The 15661-nt window shown below is 39.5% G+C and overlaps 1 protein-coding gene across 3 annotated transcripts in view; it reads left to right on the top strand.

The window, feature by feature from the left end:
• The first annotated feature begins 6903 nt into the window (after nucleotides 1–6903).
• lratb.1 (lecithin retinol acyltransferase b, tandem duplicate 1) overlaps nucleotides 6904–15661 on the top strand; it is a 44979-nt gene continuing 36221 nt past the window's right edge. The window contains exons 1-9 of one of the 3 annotated variants that reach the window (XM_039605311.1): nucleotides 6904–7481; nucleotides 8170–8270; nucleotides 8842–8911; nucleotides 8990–9120; nucleotides 9209–9297; nucleotides 9373–9472; nucleotides 9761–9804; nucleotides 10713–10790; nucleotides 12748–12944. In XM_039605311.1, the coding sequence (XP_039461245.1) occupies nucleotides 7229–7481; nucleotides 8170–8270; nucleotides 8842–8911; nucleotides 8990–9120; nucleotides 9209–9297; nucleotides 9373–9472; nucleotides 9761–9804; nucleotides 10713–10790; nucleotides 12748–12944 (1063 nt within the window). In that variant the 5' untranslated portion in view covers nucleotides 6904–7228. The remainder of the gene's footprint in view (nucleotides 7482–8169; nucleotides 8271–8841; nucleotides 8912–8989; nucleotides 9121–9208; nucleotides 9298–9372; nucleotides 9473–9760; nucleotides 9805–10712; nucleotides 10791–12747; nucleotides 12945–15661) is intronic. The other 2 variants (XR_004199931.2, XM_031747903.2) reach the window with 2 other exon arrangements.

Raw genomic sequence — 15661 nt, 5'->3', positions numbered from 1 at the left:
GTCAATCCTAAAAGATACAAAGCTACTCTTTGCATACTTGGATTAAAATAAATTGAAACCAGTATGACTGTTTGAGTCAGCTTTTACTGTGCAAACTGCAACTATACAGAGAAAGTGCATTGTTACATATATTACATGTTCTGTACAAAGTCTTTAGCCTTTTGCTTGGTATAGTGCATTACAGTGAGTGGCCTGGCCTGTTTCAAACTTCAAACAACAAATACTTCTTATAGCAGAATAAATCAAATCAAAATAACAATATAATACTCTATAATGTTACAGCTAAAGTGGGGAAATAAATATTTCATCTCCTCATACATGAGGCACACCTATTCCTCTCCATTACTAATGGAGAGGAATAGGTGTGCCTCATGTATGAATTCTGGTTGTGCTTACTGACCTCAAACCGATTTTATGTGGTACACGGCGCTCAAAAATCTGTCAAAAAATGTTTTAGTACGACTTTGGTAAGCTACGAAGCCGCACCGCTTGATGGATTGTCGGAGCATAACGGCTGCCGTAGTCAGGAGCCTCGCTGAGTAATCTGGGTCCAAAACTTTGTCCGCTTCAGGTCCCAAAGTCAAATGAACACTGCAGCATCACTGAGAGTTAAAAACTGTCTACATTCTTTCATCTTTAATAAAATGATCAGCGTTGCTGCTTTACCAGGTGTAACAATTAAGTTTAACATCCATGAAAGCAGAATTTATTAAATTTAACAGAGTTAGAGGTTACCAGGAAGTTAGCTCGCTAGTTTCCACCTAAACATGATATACTGACTGAGAGATTTCTGAAAAAATTCAAATGCACAGCTCTGCTATCACTTCAGACATAAATGAAGACAGGAAACTAAACAGCAGTGACGTTTGTAGGGTTACTGAAGTTGGGCTAGCTGGTATATAATGATGTGCTACATGATCGCTAGTGACACAGCTATGTTAGCGTAACATAAAGAGTGAAGCTGGAGAATGAACGCTAACTTTTTTCCACTCGATAAAAGTTAACGTGAGGGTTCCCAATAGTTAGGGACAAATGCAATCACATGGCAGGATGCTGTAAACAGACCAAACTTCAATCAGGAGAACAACTGAGATAATCCATCCACAATACAAGGTTAGTCATTCATATACTACAACAACATGGGAAGCTGCAAGAGAATTCAACATTAATGAATCAATGGTACAGAAGTGAAAGAAGCAAGAAGAATGAGTTGATTAAAGTTTGACTTATCTCACTGTTTTGTTTTGCTTAATGCGCCTTATGGTCCGAAAAATACGGTACATAAAAGTTGTGAATTCTTGGCAAGAAGAAATCAGATGATTATCTCCTCCACCTTAGGTACACATCACTACAGCGCCCCGAGGTCTCTATATGGACTGGCTAATTAGTTTTAGTTGCTGATAATTTGCACCATGTTTAATCTACACAGATACCGGTAAAAATACACCAAAAACATACATTATGAGGGAATAACGGCCAACTTTCCACACGAGACCTCAAAGGTTTAAAACAATGATACTGATCCTAATACATCAGGGATGTTAAAGGAAACTATAAAATTCTGCTCTGAACTTTAATGGGTGTTGTGGTTGTTTGCGTGCTGAATTTAAATACACACATTCCAGGAAAACAAAGTATGTGCACTATGTGTACTGGAATTACAGTGCAAACTTGCTGTGTATAAAAATAATGAATCTGCAACCCTGTAGTGCTTCAATAAATCAGTGTTGTGATGATATGATGTTGCATTGTTTGTGTGTGTGTGTGTTAAAAAGTAGTCAAACATGACCTTTGACCAGCTGTTCTGACAGCTATCATGTGCCCACAGGCTGACGTGCGTGCTGTGATGAATGCAGGATTAAATTTGAATACTCGGCTCTTTACTGGTCATGTGAATGTTTGAGTGAATGACTGAATAAATGAGTCATATCGTCGCACTGGTTACGACTTCATGATTTATTCAATCAGTAGAAATTCAATTTATTGTGAGGAACGTTTAAGATGTGTGTACTAATGTGTGTATTGATGTGTGTGTATGTATTTGTGACATTATGTATTATATGACACTATACTGTAATCCAGTAAAATAAGATTATTGTAATCCTCTTTTAACAAGGGGGGTAAAAACCGATTTCCTTGTAAACTGTCAGCAGCAATGATTGTTCTTTTATTCAAATAATCGTGCTACTGACCCTGCAACCAGATCTCTGTGTGACAGAATAATTTGAAATTTGCAAAAACAAAAACGTCAGTTCACAGCTGTCCCTTTACATTCAAGCATCTTAAGCAGCATACAGACTCTAAAGTGAAGAAGTCAGACGTTTTGGAGACGCTGGAGAAGGACAGTCAGGAACACTGTGTTCAGGTAAAGATTTGCTCTTATTAATGTGTTTCTCTGTTGAAATTGTAGATACTTTGTAAATTCTTAAGTGTAGGATTTTTTAATTGAATCATCAACACAAGACAACCGTCTCCGATTTGCATAAAAATGTAAGGGACCAAATGGCATATATAAGGACTGCTGTGAAATTTTAGTCTGATATATGAACTACTTTTCAAGATATATTTTTTGGTGGTTGGTCTACCCACTTTACAGATCTTTTATTCATCTTTGCACATTGAAATTAGTGCAGCCAGTGTTTGAACGTAGACTCAAAACACATTAAGGATAACAGTCTGAAATATTCACTGCCCTTTCTCACCATCTAAATGAATCAGGATCTGTAATGAAAAAAAATTTGAATGCTACTCACAAAAGTCCTGTAGAGTCCCATATTTGTGCACATAGTGATAAAAGCTTCACAGTCCAAAAGGTAATTAGGGACAATTTCTGAATGATATGCAATAGTAAAGAAAAGTAAAACATGTAGAAAGGTTTCTAACATAAAATCCTTTGTCACGAAACTGAGAAAGCTTTTTTTTATTCCACTTTCATGTTGTATTGTACAAATATAACAAGTTGTAGCACAAAAACAAAAATATCAATTTTCTAATCAGAATAGAATAAAATTCTGAAATTTCCAAATAGCACTTTCATAATAACTGAAAAAATATTTTGTTAAATATGTGCAATTTTGTTTTTCATTTTTTATACCTTCTCTATTTGCTGTTTCAAGAACTACCCTGGAGGAGTCTGGTAATTTAGGTTAAGGACATCATTGTGATACCTAATGGCAGTCTGAGTACTGTTCCCTAGCCTGTAGAGGTTTGTGCATACCACCATAGTTATGCTAGACCATCATGACCCACCTTCAAAGTCATGTTGCATTAGGCTACTTTCAAGTGTACTGAGAGGCATTAAAAAATTAAGTACCAACGTACCAATTCCATACATAAAAACAAATAGAGTAAAACAGTAAAGAGTTAAGAAGAAAGGCTCATTTCATTTGAGTAGTCTTCTTGCTAGTCCAAGCTGCTGTGTACACATGGTGCAATTGGAAGTCTGACACAACATGCTTACCCTAAACCCCTAACCCATAAAGTAATTACCTATTGCTGCAAATAGAGGAGGCAATCAGGGATCAGGCAATCAGTATGCTGACTGTCTGAATGAATGCTGCAAGTAAAACTTTAAAAATTATAAGTCTGCTCCAGGGCAGTAGGTATGAAAACAATAGGTAGAGAAGTCAAAGGAACTTGGAAAGAAAAGCGTCTGGACTTCTTTAAGTTGCTTGAAGACGTTTCACCTCTCATCCGAGAAGTTTCTTCAGTTCTAAGGTCAAATGGCCGAGAGTCCCAGATTTAAACCCAGTGGGAGTTTCCCCCCCAAAGAGAGACAAAAGGACCCCCTGATGATCCTCTAATCACATGAGCCAAGGTGTGAAAATGGGTGTGGGACCTAATCAGCCAGGGTTTCGGGTGAGCTCATTGTGAAACCTGGCCCCACCCTATCATGTGATTTCCTGAGGTCAGATGGCCCAGGATGTGAGTGGGCGTTAAGGCGTCTGGGGAGGGAACTCAAAACTGGATCATAGATGGCAGACAGTTGGTGTCGTAAACCACCGCCTCTGTTCAAAGATGGTCGTTCACAGTGGACATAAACGGCTTCTTTCACTCCTCTTTCAAACCATCTGTCCTCTCTGTCCAAAATGTGAACATTGGCATCCTCGAAAGAGTGACCTTTGACCTTAAGATGCAGATGGACTGCTGAGTCTTGTCCTGTGGAGGTGGCTCTTCTATGTTGTGCATGAATGCCCAGACCTCTACATTGGAGAGACCAAACAGCCACTTCACAAGCGTATGACAGTCATGACAGTGTAGGTGTCTAAAGTTCTACCTCATTTTAGAAGTAGAACAAATTACACTCAAACAAATAAAAGGAACACTTTGAAAACACATGAAATCTCAATGGGGGGAAAGCACAAGCAGAAAATACAACCCCAGACCATCACTGACCCACCACCAAACGAAACATGCTGAATGATGTTACAGCAGCAACGATCTCTGCAGTTTCTCCAGACCCTTTCTCATCTGTCACATGTGGTCAGGGTGAACCTGCCCTCATCTCTGACGAGCACAAGGCACCAGTGGTGGACCTGCAAATTCTAATATTCTATGGTAAATACCAATCTGGTTCCACAATGCTGGGCAGTGAGTACAGGGCCCATTTAAGGATGTCAGGCTCTCAGGCAACACTCATGAAGTCTTTTTCTGAATGTTCGGTCAGAGAGATTCACACCAGAGGCCTACTGGAGGTTATTTTGTAGCTCTGGAAGTGTTTGTCCTGTTCTTGCTTGCATAAAGGAGCAAATACCAGTCCTGTTGTTGGGTTAAGGGCCTTCTAAGGCCGTGTTAAGCTCGCTTAGAGTAACTGTCCAACTCCTGGAATCTGTTCTTTTGGAAAAAAGACCATAATGGATACAAGTGATAAACTGTATGCTGTACCAAATTACATTAAATCATTCCGTATTTTACTCTTATTTTTCTTCTTCCTGTCTTCTATAGGTCATGTCCATCAATTCCTTATCCTCCCTCAGTTTTACTCCACCTCTGTTTTCCTCCAACTCCATCAACACCTCCATCTCTTCTGACTTAGCATGCCAACACTCAACATCAAGCATAGTAATGCATACAATTTACACCATCAGCAGCGTCCTCCTCCTCTTACCGCTCTACATCGTCATCCTCTACATGGGTTTCCAGCGTTGGTGGCATCAGCGCTCTACACCTGCAGGGATGACAATGAGCCACTCTGACTTCTTTACCTACAATATGATGATTGTAGAGATTTTTGGAGTTTTTGATAGAGTCCTCAATAATGTGTACAAGTATAATGGTAATAACACACTGTTTGTGTTAGGGCAGTATTTCTCCAGCATTACATTACCTGTACAGGTTATGTTTCATCTCCTAACCTGCGTGGAGCGTTATCTGGCTGTTGTTCACCCCATCACCTACAGGCATCTGCGAGAATCTCATGGGATCAAGATTAGAAACATCAGCACTGTGTGTGTTTGGGTAGTGGGCTTTGGGTGGATAGGGGTAGAACACTTGTACTGGCCAAATTTTCCCGCAATCCCATTTTTCACCAACATGGGCACCTGCATACTACTTATTTCTTTTTGCTGCCTGTCCACTCTTCACACTCTGATTCGTCCGGGGCCAGGGGAGGTGGGCGGAAACAAATCAAAGCAAAGAGCTTTCCACATGATCGTGGCCATAACAGGAGTGCTGGTGTTGAGATTTGCTGGAATCCTGATTCTTTTTCTGATACAAAATGTCTTTCCGGTTGATACTAAAGAGCTCTGTGTGTTGGTGGAATCAGCCGTTTGGCTGAGTGTACCCTGCCGTCTGGTTCTTCCTCTTCTGTTTCTGCACAGATCAGGAAAACTGTCATGCTGTAGGAAGAAAACTGAATTGCAAAAGACATTAGGGGAATAAAGAGTTTTATGAATGTGGACAAGATCAGGTTACTACAAATGAAGGTCACGAACTAGCTGCAATTTAACTTTGTTAAAAGTTTGCATTTGCAGTGGTCTGTTGTGGTAAGAAGTGTTGTGGTAAAAATGAAGCTGTAGACTTTCTGTTACGTTCTCACCCTCACCTACGACCGACAAAATAAGATCAAATAGCAGAAATGAGCTTTGTCTGAATGGTGTCTGGGGTCTTTCTGTGTGGATTTTGCATTTTTCTCCCCATGTTTGTGTGGGTTCTCTGTCGGTACTCCGGCTTCCTCCCACAGTCCAAAGACATGCATTGAGTCGGGTTAGGTTAACTGGAAACTCTAAATTGCCCGTGAGTGTGAATGGTTGTCTGTGTCCATATGTTAGCCCTGTGACAGACTGGTGACCTGTCCAGGGTGTACCCTGCCTCTCGCCCTAAAACAGCTGGAATAGGCTCCAGACCCTAATAAGGATAAGTGGAAGAGGATGGATGGAGAACAGGGAGGACACCTGCTGGGCAGATTCATTATGTATCTCTGTTGGCTTGGGAATCCCAGAAGGGCTGAGTTTTTAAAAGCTTAAATGAGGTTCAAAATCTCCAACTTAGACCGATGTTACATGACACCTTCTCTAAACTCTGTTGCATCGAATGTCAAAGTCACACCACCCTGAGAAATATTTAACAAAGGGCAGATGCTGCTATAGAAACCTAAATAAAACTTTTATTTCTTATTTGACTGAAATGTACTCAAATTGCATCTCATTAAATATCAAGCATTGCTACATAACATTTTTTTAAACTTGACTTTGATTGAGTTAGCATAAACATATACTACCGAAATTTAATAAATAATAATAAAAAAATGGTCTGTCATATAATGTTTCATTAATGACACTTGCATGTATCAAGTGATATTAATTGAAATGTATAAGTTATGAAACATTTTGTAATACATTCAAAATATAAAATATAATATATTGACACTGTTTCACAGTTTATATATTTTCAGTCATTTTTTGTGTATTTAAATAAAAATACTGCTATAGCTGAAATTTCTGTTTTTTAAAATATATTTTTTATATATATTATATTCTCTTTCATAGAGGTTCGTTATTGTCTATTATTGTAAATTTAAGTTGTGTTTTTTTTCCTGCCCGAGTTGCAGTGAAGCTTTTCCTTTTCTTGCATCCGAAATAAACAGGAAATCATCCGGAGTGAGCGGAACAACTGTGTTGCGTTTCCCATCGGACTGTTTTCATAGTCGTACCGGTGCACCTTGAACTTGTCGGAGTGGATTTCTCTCAGTTTTCTCGCACTTTAGCTCCATAAATTATTTTTTTTTACGATGTCCAACTTTCCGCAGTTACTCCGAGCCGCGCCTACACCCTTCAGGCGGCTCTCTTGCGGCAGAGGCGCAAAAGGGAGCTCCGGTTTGACTGTTAGTGGAAACTTTTTGCGCCTGCGCTCCTCAGCTGCGCTGTCATCCAGCCCGGAGCACCGAAACAGACCGGGAACCCGGGGATACGCGAGTTCCAGCCACAGGGAGCCGGTACGGATCGGCTGTGCCTCCGGGTTCTGGGGGGACACGGCCACTGCAGGTAGGCCGTCACGTGACCAACCGTCACGATAACGGCGTGTAGATGTAGCTAAAGAAGGGTAAAACGTTATTATTATTATTATTGTTATTATTATTGTTGTTACTGCTGTTGTTTTTACGTAGATGGTGGATGCCTTTATTTGGCTTTTTTTTGTTGTCATGTAAGTAAAATGTAATAATTAAGCACATTTAAAATCTTTCCCTGACCATTTTATGTACAGAGTATGTACGTTTATGCTACACTTTATACTATAGTTTTACACTTTTAATTACCCCTCAGTCATAAAAGACTGATGGGGTATTGTTGTCACCCTGCCTGGCTTCCCAACTTTATAATTTTATACATTTATTTTCTTATTTTGGGTTGTTTTTTATTTATATCGCCTCTTTATTGTTGTTTTAAATCTTTACTGAATGTAGGGGCAGCAGAGGTGCAGGTTTAAGGAACAGGAAGATGATTTGGAAGGTTTTGTTTTATCTAAATTAAGACATTCCTACCTTAAACTGTTGTGCATATAAAAAAATCACCACAGCAGGAAATTGAATATGTAATGTTTACCTTAAAAAACAGAAACATCAGCTGGTTTCGGAGGGTTTACGAGGAGCCGCAGAGTGAGCTGTTTCAGTCGATGTAGCTGTCAACGAAGTGTCCGTGCTTTGCTGCTGAGCCTCTTCTCCTGTGCTTTCAGTCCCTCAGCTGATCTACAGTGGGAAGCTGGACTTCCTGGTGTTTGACTACCTCAGTGAGATCACCATGTCTCTGCTCACCGCTGCCAAAACCAAGATGCCTGTGAGTTCCTGCGTTTCCATAACCATAGACTGTTTTTACCACCTGCAGAGATGCAGAGAAATTGAAAGAAAAGACAAGAACTTAAATGAACATCTTTACAAATGTATACACACAATACTAAAATATATTAAAATATTTAGGCAGCTGCTTGCGTTAAAAACTTCAAGGTAGATGTTTTTGTAATTCTTTTTTTTAAATTTAGTTTTTTGTATCTTAAATTTCACACTTAATTTTTGTGAATCTTTTGTGAAATTTTTGTGAAAACAGCCACTGACACACAGTCGGTAAATTATCTATGGAGTCCAAACAAAACGTGTGTGGTTTACCGATTTATTGTAAAATGATGTACTTAGTTTTTAAATGCTAATTAGGGTGAACTCTTTATCAAACAGAGACAACCCTCATTAATGTCACTCTGTGTTATACTGATAAGATGAAGTGTCTCTAAGAGGAGAAACAGTGTTTGTAGGAGGGTTTTCTGGCTGCAGTTGGAGCTCTCTGCCTGCAGGGGGCAGCGCTGCAGCACCTCTCTCTCCTCTGCATTAACAGCTGACTCTTGCTTCCTCTGCAGAACCTCGGTTACACTCCAGACTTCGTCCAGGTTGCTCTGGCTCCCTTCATCAACGACATCCACAGGAAAGGTGAGTAAACAGCGCAGCGGGAAGTGTGTTTCCATAGCAGCAGTTGATCTCGTGATGAACAGCCTCTCCTCCTGTCAGGTATCCGCGTGGTCAGTAATGCGGGCGGCGTGAACCCTCTGGCCTGCGCAGAAGCCATACAGGAAGTAACCAAGAAGGCCGGTCTCGAACTCAAGGTCGCCGTGGTGACCGGTGATGACCTCATGCCTCACGTAAGGCGCTGCCTCTGACATCAACGCTCCCTATTTAGTGTGATTGATTAGACATTTAATCCTGTCCTTTCTTCTTCTCTTCTCTCAGAGGAGCAGCCTGTCTGACGTAAAGATGGCGGATGGCAGTGGCAGACAGCAGCTGCCTAAAACGCTGCACAGCATGAACGCCTACCTTGGGTACAGATGCGCTGCTTCGTGTTACAGATTTCAGCTACAGCCAAAACAAAACCTCTGCCGTGTCTCCGTTTACAGGGCTGTCCCTATCCGCCGCTGCCTGGACCTTGGAGCGGACATCGTGGTGACGGGACGTTGCGTGGACAGCGCCGTGGCCCTGGGGCCGCTCATGCACGCCGTAAGCTTTCCGTTTTTAACGTTTATCAGCATTTTTCCAGCATTTCTGCAAAGGGGATGACATTTTGTCATCCTGCTGCAGTTGGGTTTTTTCTCTGGGACATCCTGAGAGCCACGGCGAGGGTCACGAACATGCAGACTTGCAAACAGCTGCTGTTCCTTTAGTGGCCACTTGAGGCAGACTCGATTCAAACACATTTATTTATCATCTTCCAACAATCTGTCCGTGTGTTTGCTTTGAGTCGACGTCAGAGACGTGATGTCTGTCTGTGTTTCTTATCTGCTGCAGTTTGGATGGGAGAGAAACGACTACGACCTGCTGGCAGCCGGAAGGTACACACACGCACACACACACACACACACACACACACACACACACACACGTGCACACATAGACACACACACAGACAAGCGCAGACACAAAGAAACACATGTGCACCCACATCGGTACGTGTGACAGGGTGACTGTCACACAGACAGACACACATACAAAGAAATTCAGACACACACACGCAGTTAGACACGCACAGACAGACACACACCACTAATTGTGACATTATGTTAGATGTGGGTCAAAAACTGTAGTTAAAACTTTGAATTAAATTAATAGTTAACAAATAAAATACAAAAAAGTTGCAATAAAACAAAAATTTAATTAAGACCACAAACTGTTAAAAGCCTCTAACAGTGAAGCTGAATGAATTACATTTAAACTTTTGCAAATAAATAAAATTAAAATAATGTCATTTTTTTTTTTATAATGCAGTTAATACAGTTATATTTTATTATTTTCAACTAATATTAAAATATAATAATATTATTTAAGGAAGTCCAAACAATATTTTTAAAAAGTGAAAATCAAATTTAAAAAAATTGAAAAAGATAAATGATATTTTAAAAGGCCGTAAAATATTTTTAAAAGTAAAAAGAAAGTTACACTTGTTCCAAAAAATACTAAAAAAAAAAATACAAAAATGTAAAATAATGTTTCAAAACCTATAAATAAATTCAATTTAAATGCAAAGCTTTAAAACAAAAATAACTTTAAAAAATAATGTGAATATTTAAATATAAAAAAGTAAATTTGTAGATTAAATGTTCTATTTCGAGCAAACATTAGAACACAATTAGAAGATGGAGAAATTATAATTTTTTTTATTATATTTGCTTCAGATGAAAATACTGTTTAAACCATCTCTGAAGATCATTTTGATATATAATCGCTGTTTTCTGTGTTTCAGTCTTGCGGGTCACCTGATCGAGTGCGGCGCTCAGAGCACAGGAGGCATCTTCACAGACTGGCATAAAGTCCCCGATTGGTAAGAATTTTATGGTTTTTAATACAATTCTCAAACCAGATCTGTGAATACAGGTCACAGGGTCAGCGGGTCAATATTTGAATTATTTCCTTAACTTTAAAAGGTTTAAATAAATAAATTGTAACTTTTTACACTTCAGACGGAGCCAAAAGAGACTGAGGACAAACTGTGAATGAAAGCTTTGAGAACGGTTTCAGAATAGATCCACTTTCAGTCGTAGATTCCAATAAAGTTTTGTCCTGGTTTGACTTTAAAAATACAAGTTTTTGATATCTTTCAGCATGACATTACCCAACAAGCTCGATTTATTTCTGCTGTGAACTTTGGACCTGATGAAATCTGTAATGGTGGTTATTTATTTAGGCTAGAGATGTATAGATACACACATATACAGCCCACTTTGATCTTTAGTGGGCCAGTTGAGTGAAACTGCACTCTGTGTCAGAATAAAGATGTTTAACTGCACATTTAATCCCTGAGATATGTTAATGTGAAACAAAGAGGTGCATGAAAAATAAAATTCTGGTAGTTCACTGCTCACACGGACCTGCAGTTATAAAACATACATTGTTTGTTGATTCATGGGCTTCTATAGTAGACGGTGAAAAGAAGGAACTTTTCTTCTCTTTATCCACTGCACTGGTGTAGTATGATCAGCAGAAAAACCTGTGAAACATTTAAGATACGGTTGAAAGTCCAAACAGTTATGTCCTCTTTCTTATATGGCAGACCGGATTGGAGTCTTTGTGGGAGCGATTCTGGCCCCCAGGCCTTATATTTGACACCCCTAATTTAGGCCTTCCTGCTTTTCAGTTTGTAAATAGTCAAACCAAGTGTTACACAACCTCAATAACAAACCAGTTTCAGTGGTCACTGGTTCACTTTTCCGCTTAATCACAGACTAAATTTGTGCAATGTCAGTGGCAGAGGTTAAGGGGTAAAAAAGACTCTTAACTGTTCTATCAGTTTAAATGATTAGAGTCAAATCATCCTCACAGTGGAAAACAGACAGAGGTTTCTTCCTGTTAAAAGGGAGTTTTTCCTTCCTGCTGTTGCCAAGTGCTTGCTCATAGAGGGTCATTTGATTGTTGGGTTTTTCTCTGCATGATTGTGGGGTCTTTACCTTAACATATAAAGCTCCTGCAGGAACTGTTGTTCTATATAAATGAAACTAAACTGATTGAAGGTAAAACAGAACTTTTAAGCCTCAGTGTTGTGTGCATAGTTTCATGAAGAGAAGACCTCTCCAACTGTTTAAACCCATGATGCTTTGGGCTTGTGTAGCAGCCAGCGGCAAAAGAAATATTCCACCATTAGAGGCAAGAATGCATTAAATTAAAGGCCAGCAGATCCTTGAAGTAGACATCAGTGTGTCATAAATCAGAGGCTGAAAAATGGATAATGATCCTGGAAAAACCTCCAAATCCACAGCGGACTACCTCAGGAGGTTTTTCCATGGTGTTTTTTCCATGGTTGCTAATGTTCAAGGACACAGAAATCAGATCTCTCAAATAAGCACAGTGAAGTAGACCCTAAAAATCTCAAGAAAGTAGGAACATACTGGATGAAAAACACATGAAAATTTAAGACATTAAGGCTGTGATACCTGCCAAAGAGGCTGTTAGTAAGTACTGACAATGCAGGCTGCCCAAAACTTTGCCTTAACAATTTAAGTTTTTGTTGTTTAGAAACTGTAAAGTATGAAAACTTTTTTTTTTAAGTTGTTTTATGCTATTAAACAAATGTGTTGTCTTTAAAGTTCTTCCAGACTTATGGACTATAAATGCTTAAAAACCTTCACATCAAGACGAGTTGTGAAACGTTAAAGAGTTCTTAAAATGTCTTTTCTACACTGAAGACTTTCCATAATGTTGTCATTCAGAGCAACCACAAAGTAAATATCTGAAAACTGAAGTTCAGTAGAAAGTCAAAGCCTGACCTCTGTTTTGGGTCTCAGGGACAACATGGGTTTCCCGGTGGTCGAATGTTCCAGCGACGGCTCCTTCGTTCTCTCCAAACCGCCCAAAACTGGCGGCCTCGTTTCCTTTGGTACTGTCGCCGAGCAACTGGTGTATGAGATCGGAGACCCACGGCGATACCTGCTGCCTGACATCATCTGCGACTTCAGCCAGGTGGTGATCCAGGAGGTACCAGGTACTGCACACAAACACAACCACACACATACTGTTGAGGACATGACCGGCAGCTGAACTTTTGACTGTTTTCATAACCCTCAAGAACTCCTCAAACAAACCCATCTGGAGCTTTGACTCGACCCTTGATTGAACCCAACGCCCTCTGCTGAACCTCCAATAAACTGTTCGTCAGCTCATCATTAGCGAATTATTCTCCTTTAAAAAGAAAAAACTAATATCAATCAACCCAGAGTGAACCCATCCCGAGCTGTGCTACAGTGTCTAACCTTCGGGTGAACTCCAGAACCAGCTCCTGAACTCCCACTGAACTCTGCTTCTCTGATAAAAACCTCCGCTTTGCCCGATTTGCGTAATTAATTCAGTATTTTGTGGGGGGGGGGGTTCATTTTGATTTTATTTGAGAGAAACTACTTGTGTGCCCAAAGTTTGGGGATTTCTTTTACACTCCTACTCCTCTGCTTGAATAATTAGCCACAGGAATCACGTTGTGTACGTGTGCAGAAAATGTTGAATATTTCACACAAGTTCAAAACCGTAACTCAACTTGACTCGGTTGTAGGATGTAGGAGACAGTGAAAGTTTAGTTTTGAACAAATAACTCATATTTTTATTGTTTTTATGCATAAAAACACCCAAACATGGACTGTTTGACATACTTTTTTTTTCTCCTAGTCATAACTGATCTCACAGACACAGTCTGTGGATAGCAGCATGGATAAACATCCAGAAATCCAACTAAAATGAAGGGAAAAAAATACATTTCAAACTTGCCCGGAAATTTTCATGTTTTTAAATCTTCTTCAGTATTAAAGCAATTCAGCAAGAGTTTTCTTTCCATGTGTGCTTTCACTTCAGTGTTCGTGAGCAGTAGTTCTCCATCCAACCTTCTGAGACTGAACCTTGTCCTCATAGATGTGGTTATATGAAGAAAAAGAGAAACTTAACGAGGACACTGGCTGATTTTTCACTCATTTTCTTTCTTTAGGTTAAAAAATAAAACAAAAACAAAAATAAACTAATCTTGGCACATCTCAGCTTGGTGTGCAGTTTGTCCTTAAACACAAACGAAGCTGGAGAAGTGGAGAACTAAACAGATGAACAGTATCTAAAAGTAATGACTAAAAAAAAAAATCCAGAAAAGACCTGAGAGCTGGATCTGGCCCTTTAGTATCTTAAGTTTCCCATTTTAGATCACTATCAGTCATGGGTAGGCCTCCAGAGAGCCCAGACATCACTTAATGAAGTAGTGTGGGATCTTGACTGGGAAGAGAACAAAAGGCAGCCAACATCCAAAGAAGAGCTCTGAATGGCCTTCAAGAAGCCTGGAAACTATTCCTCTTATAATTAAAGACATTACAAGAAAGCTCATCTAAGAGATTTCAGGTTGTGCTGAAAAATAAATGAAAACATTCTAAACATTGACTTTCAAGTTTGTTAGAATTGTGCATATATTCCACGTGTATTAGCACATGTTGTGATAAATCAGTGCAACTTTTCCCCATTTCCCTAGCAAAATATAAAAAGTGAGGGATGTTATTTGAAAAAATATTTGCCTATCAGCAGCAAAAAACTGTTGCATGCAGTCATCTTGTTTCCCCATTTCTTCAGTATCTGAGGCTTTAATGTGACTACGTAGAAAACTGTAGGCGCTTCACAGCTAAGATGGAGACCATAGTTAATGAGAGGCGTATAACATTTTGACCATGAGTAACAAACGCCCACTTCTTCTGCTTTTAAATGAATGAACAAAGAGAGCTTGAGCTGAGGTTATGAGTACTCCATCTGGTCACTCTGGTTGTAGTTTTCGGTGTGAATGCACATTTCACTAAAAGTGAACTTTCAGTACAGAAGAACTATTGTTGTCTATTTTCTTGTTTTTCTATTTTTTCACTGGGAGAAAGTGGTTACATGCCAAACAGGACATGGGAATTTCAGAGGGGGGGTGTCAGATGAGGTCCGTGAGGTAAAATGCAATATTGTGCTTACTGTTTGCATCATGGAAACTTCATTTACAATAGAGTAAACACTAAAATCAATAAATATGAACTTATTCAGTATTTTTTTTCTTAATTTTTTGAATATCAAATGTATAGTTTCCAGTTTTATCAAACTGCTTTCTGTTTCCCTGTAATTCTTCTGTATATGTCTGTAAAATCTCAATGAATGGCATTCCTGAAGTGAGAGAAAAGTCTGCTGTAGTGCATACTTGGTTATGATGTGTGGTAGCAGTAAGTCGATCAGCTCTTTTACAGATTGTCCCACTTCAGAGGGGGAAATGAACTTTTGGCTCTTACTGTTGCTAAAAATGTAAATATTTCAGTCTAATTGAGCTCCGGCTGAACTCCCGAGAGCCGTTTGACCACTCGAAGACCTGCTGCTCTCATCAGCTGTTTGTTTTCTAACATGAAGGAGCTAGGAGAGTGGACCGGTGGTGAGTCTGCAGAACGGTTCAAATAGGGGTGAACAAAGTGCTGCGTGATGTTTTCAGTGTACAGAGAGAGATAGGAGGTGAAAGACGGCGTTGAAAGATGGGGGAGGGATGAGAGGCAGAAGCATCTCCCTCCTGTCTGTATATTTAAGTTCAGCAAGGTCAATGAACTTTTACCTAAAACACAAACCAGCTTAAAGGTCAAACATGCGAAACTATGAAGTAATTAGAAAACATTAAAGGAAACCTTTTGAAAACACATCAACTCACTGGGACAAACAACATCT

Source organism: Oreochromis aureus, linkage group 3 (genome assembly GCF_013358895.1).
Source record: "Oreochromis aureus strain Israel breed Guangdong linkage group 3, ZZ_aureus, whole genome shotgun sequence".
Lineage (NCBI taxonomy): Eukaryota > Metazoa > Chordata > Actinopteri > Cichliformes > Cichlidae > Oreochromis > Oreochromis aureus.
The sequence above is the reverse complement of the archived record's forward strand: the minus strand, read 5'-3'. Positions and strand labels throughout refer to the sequence as shown.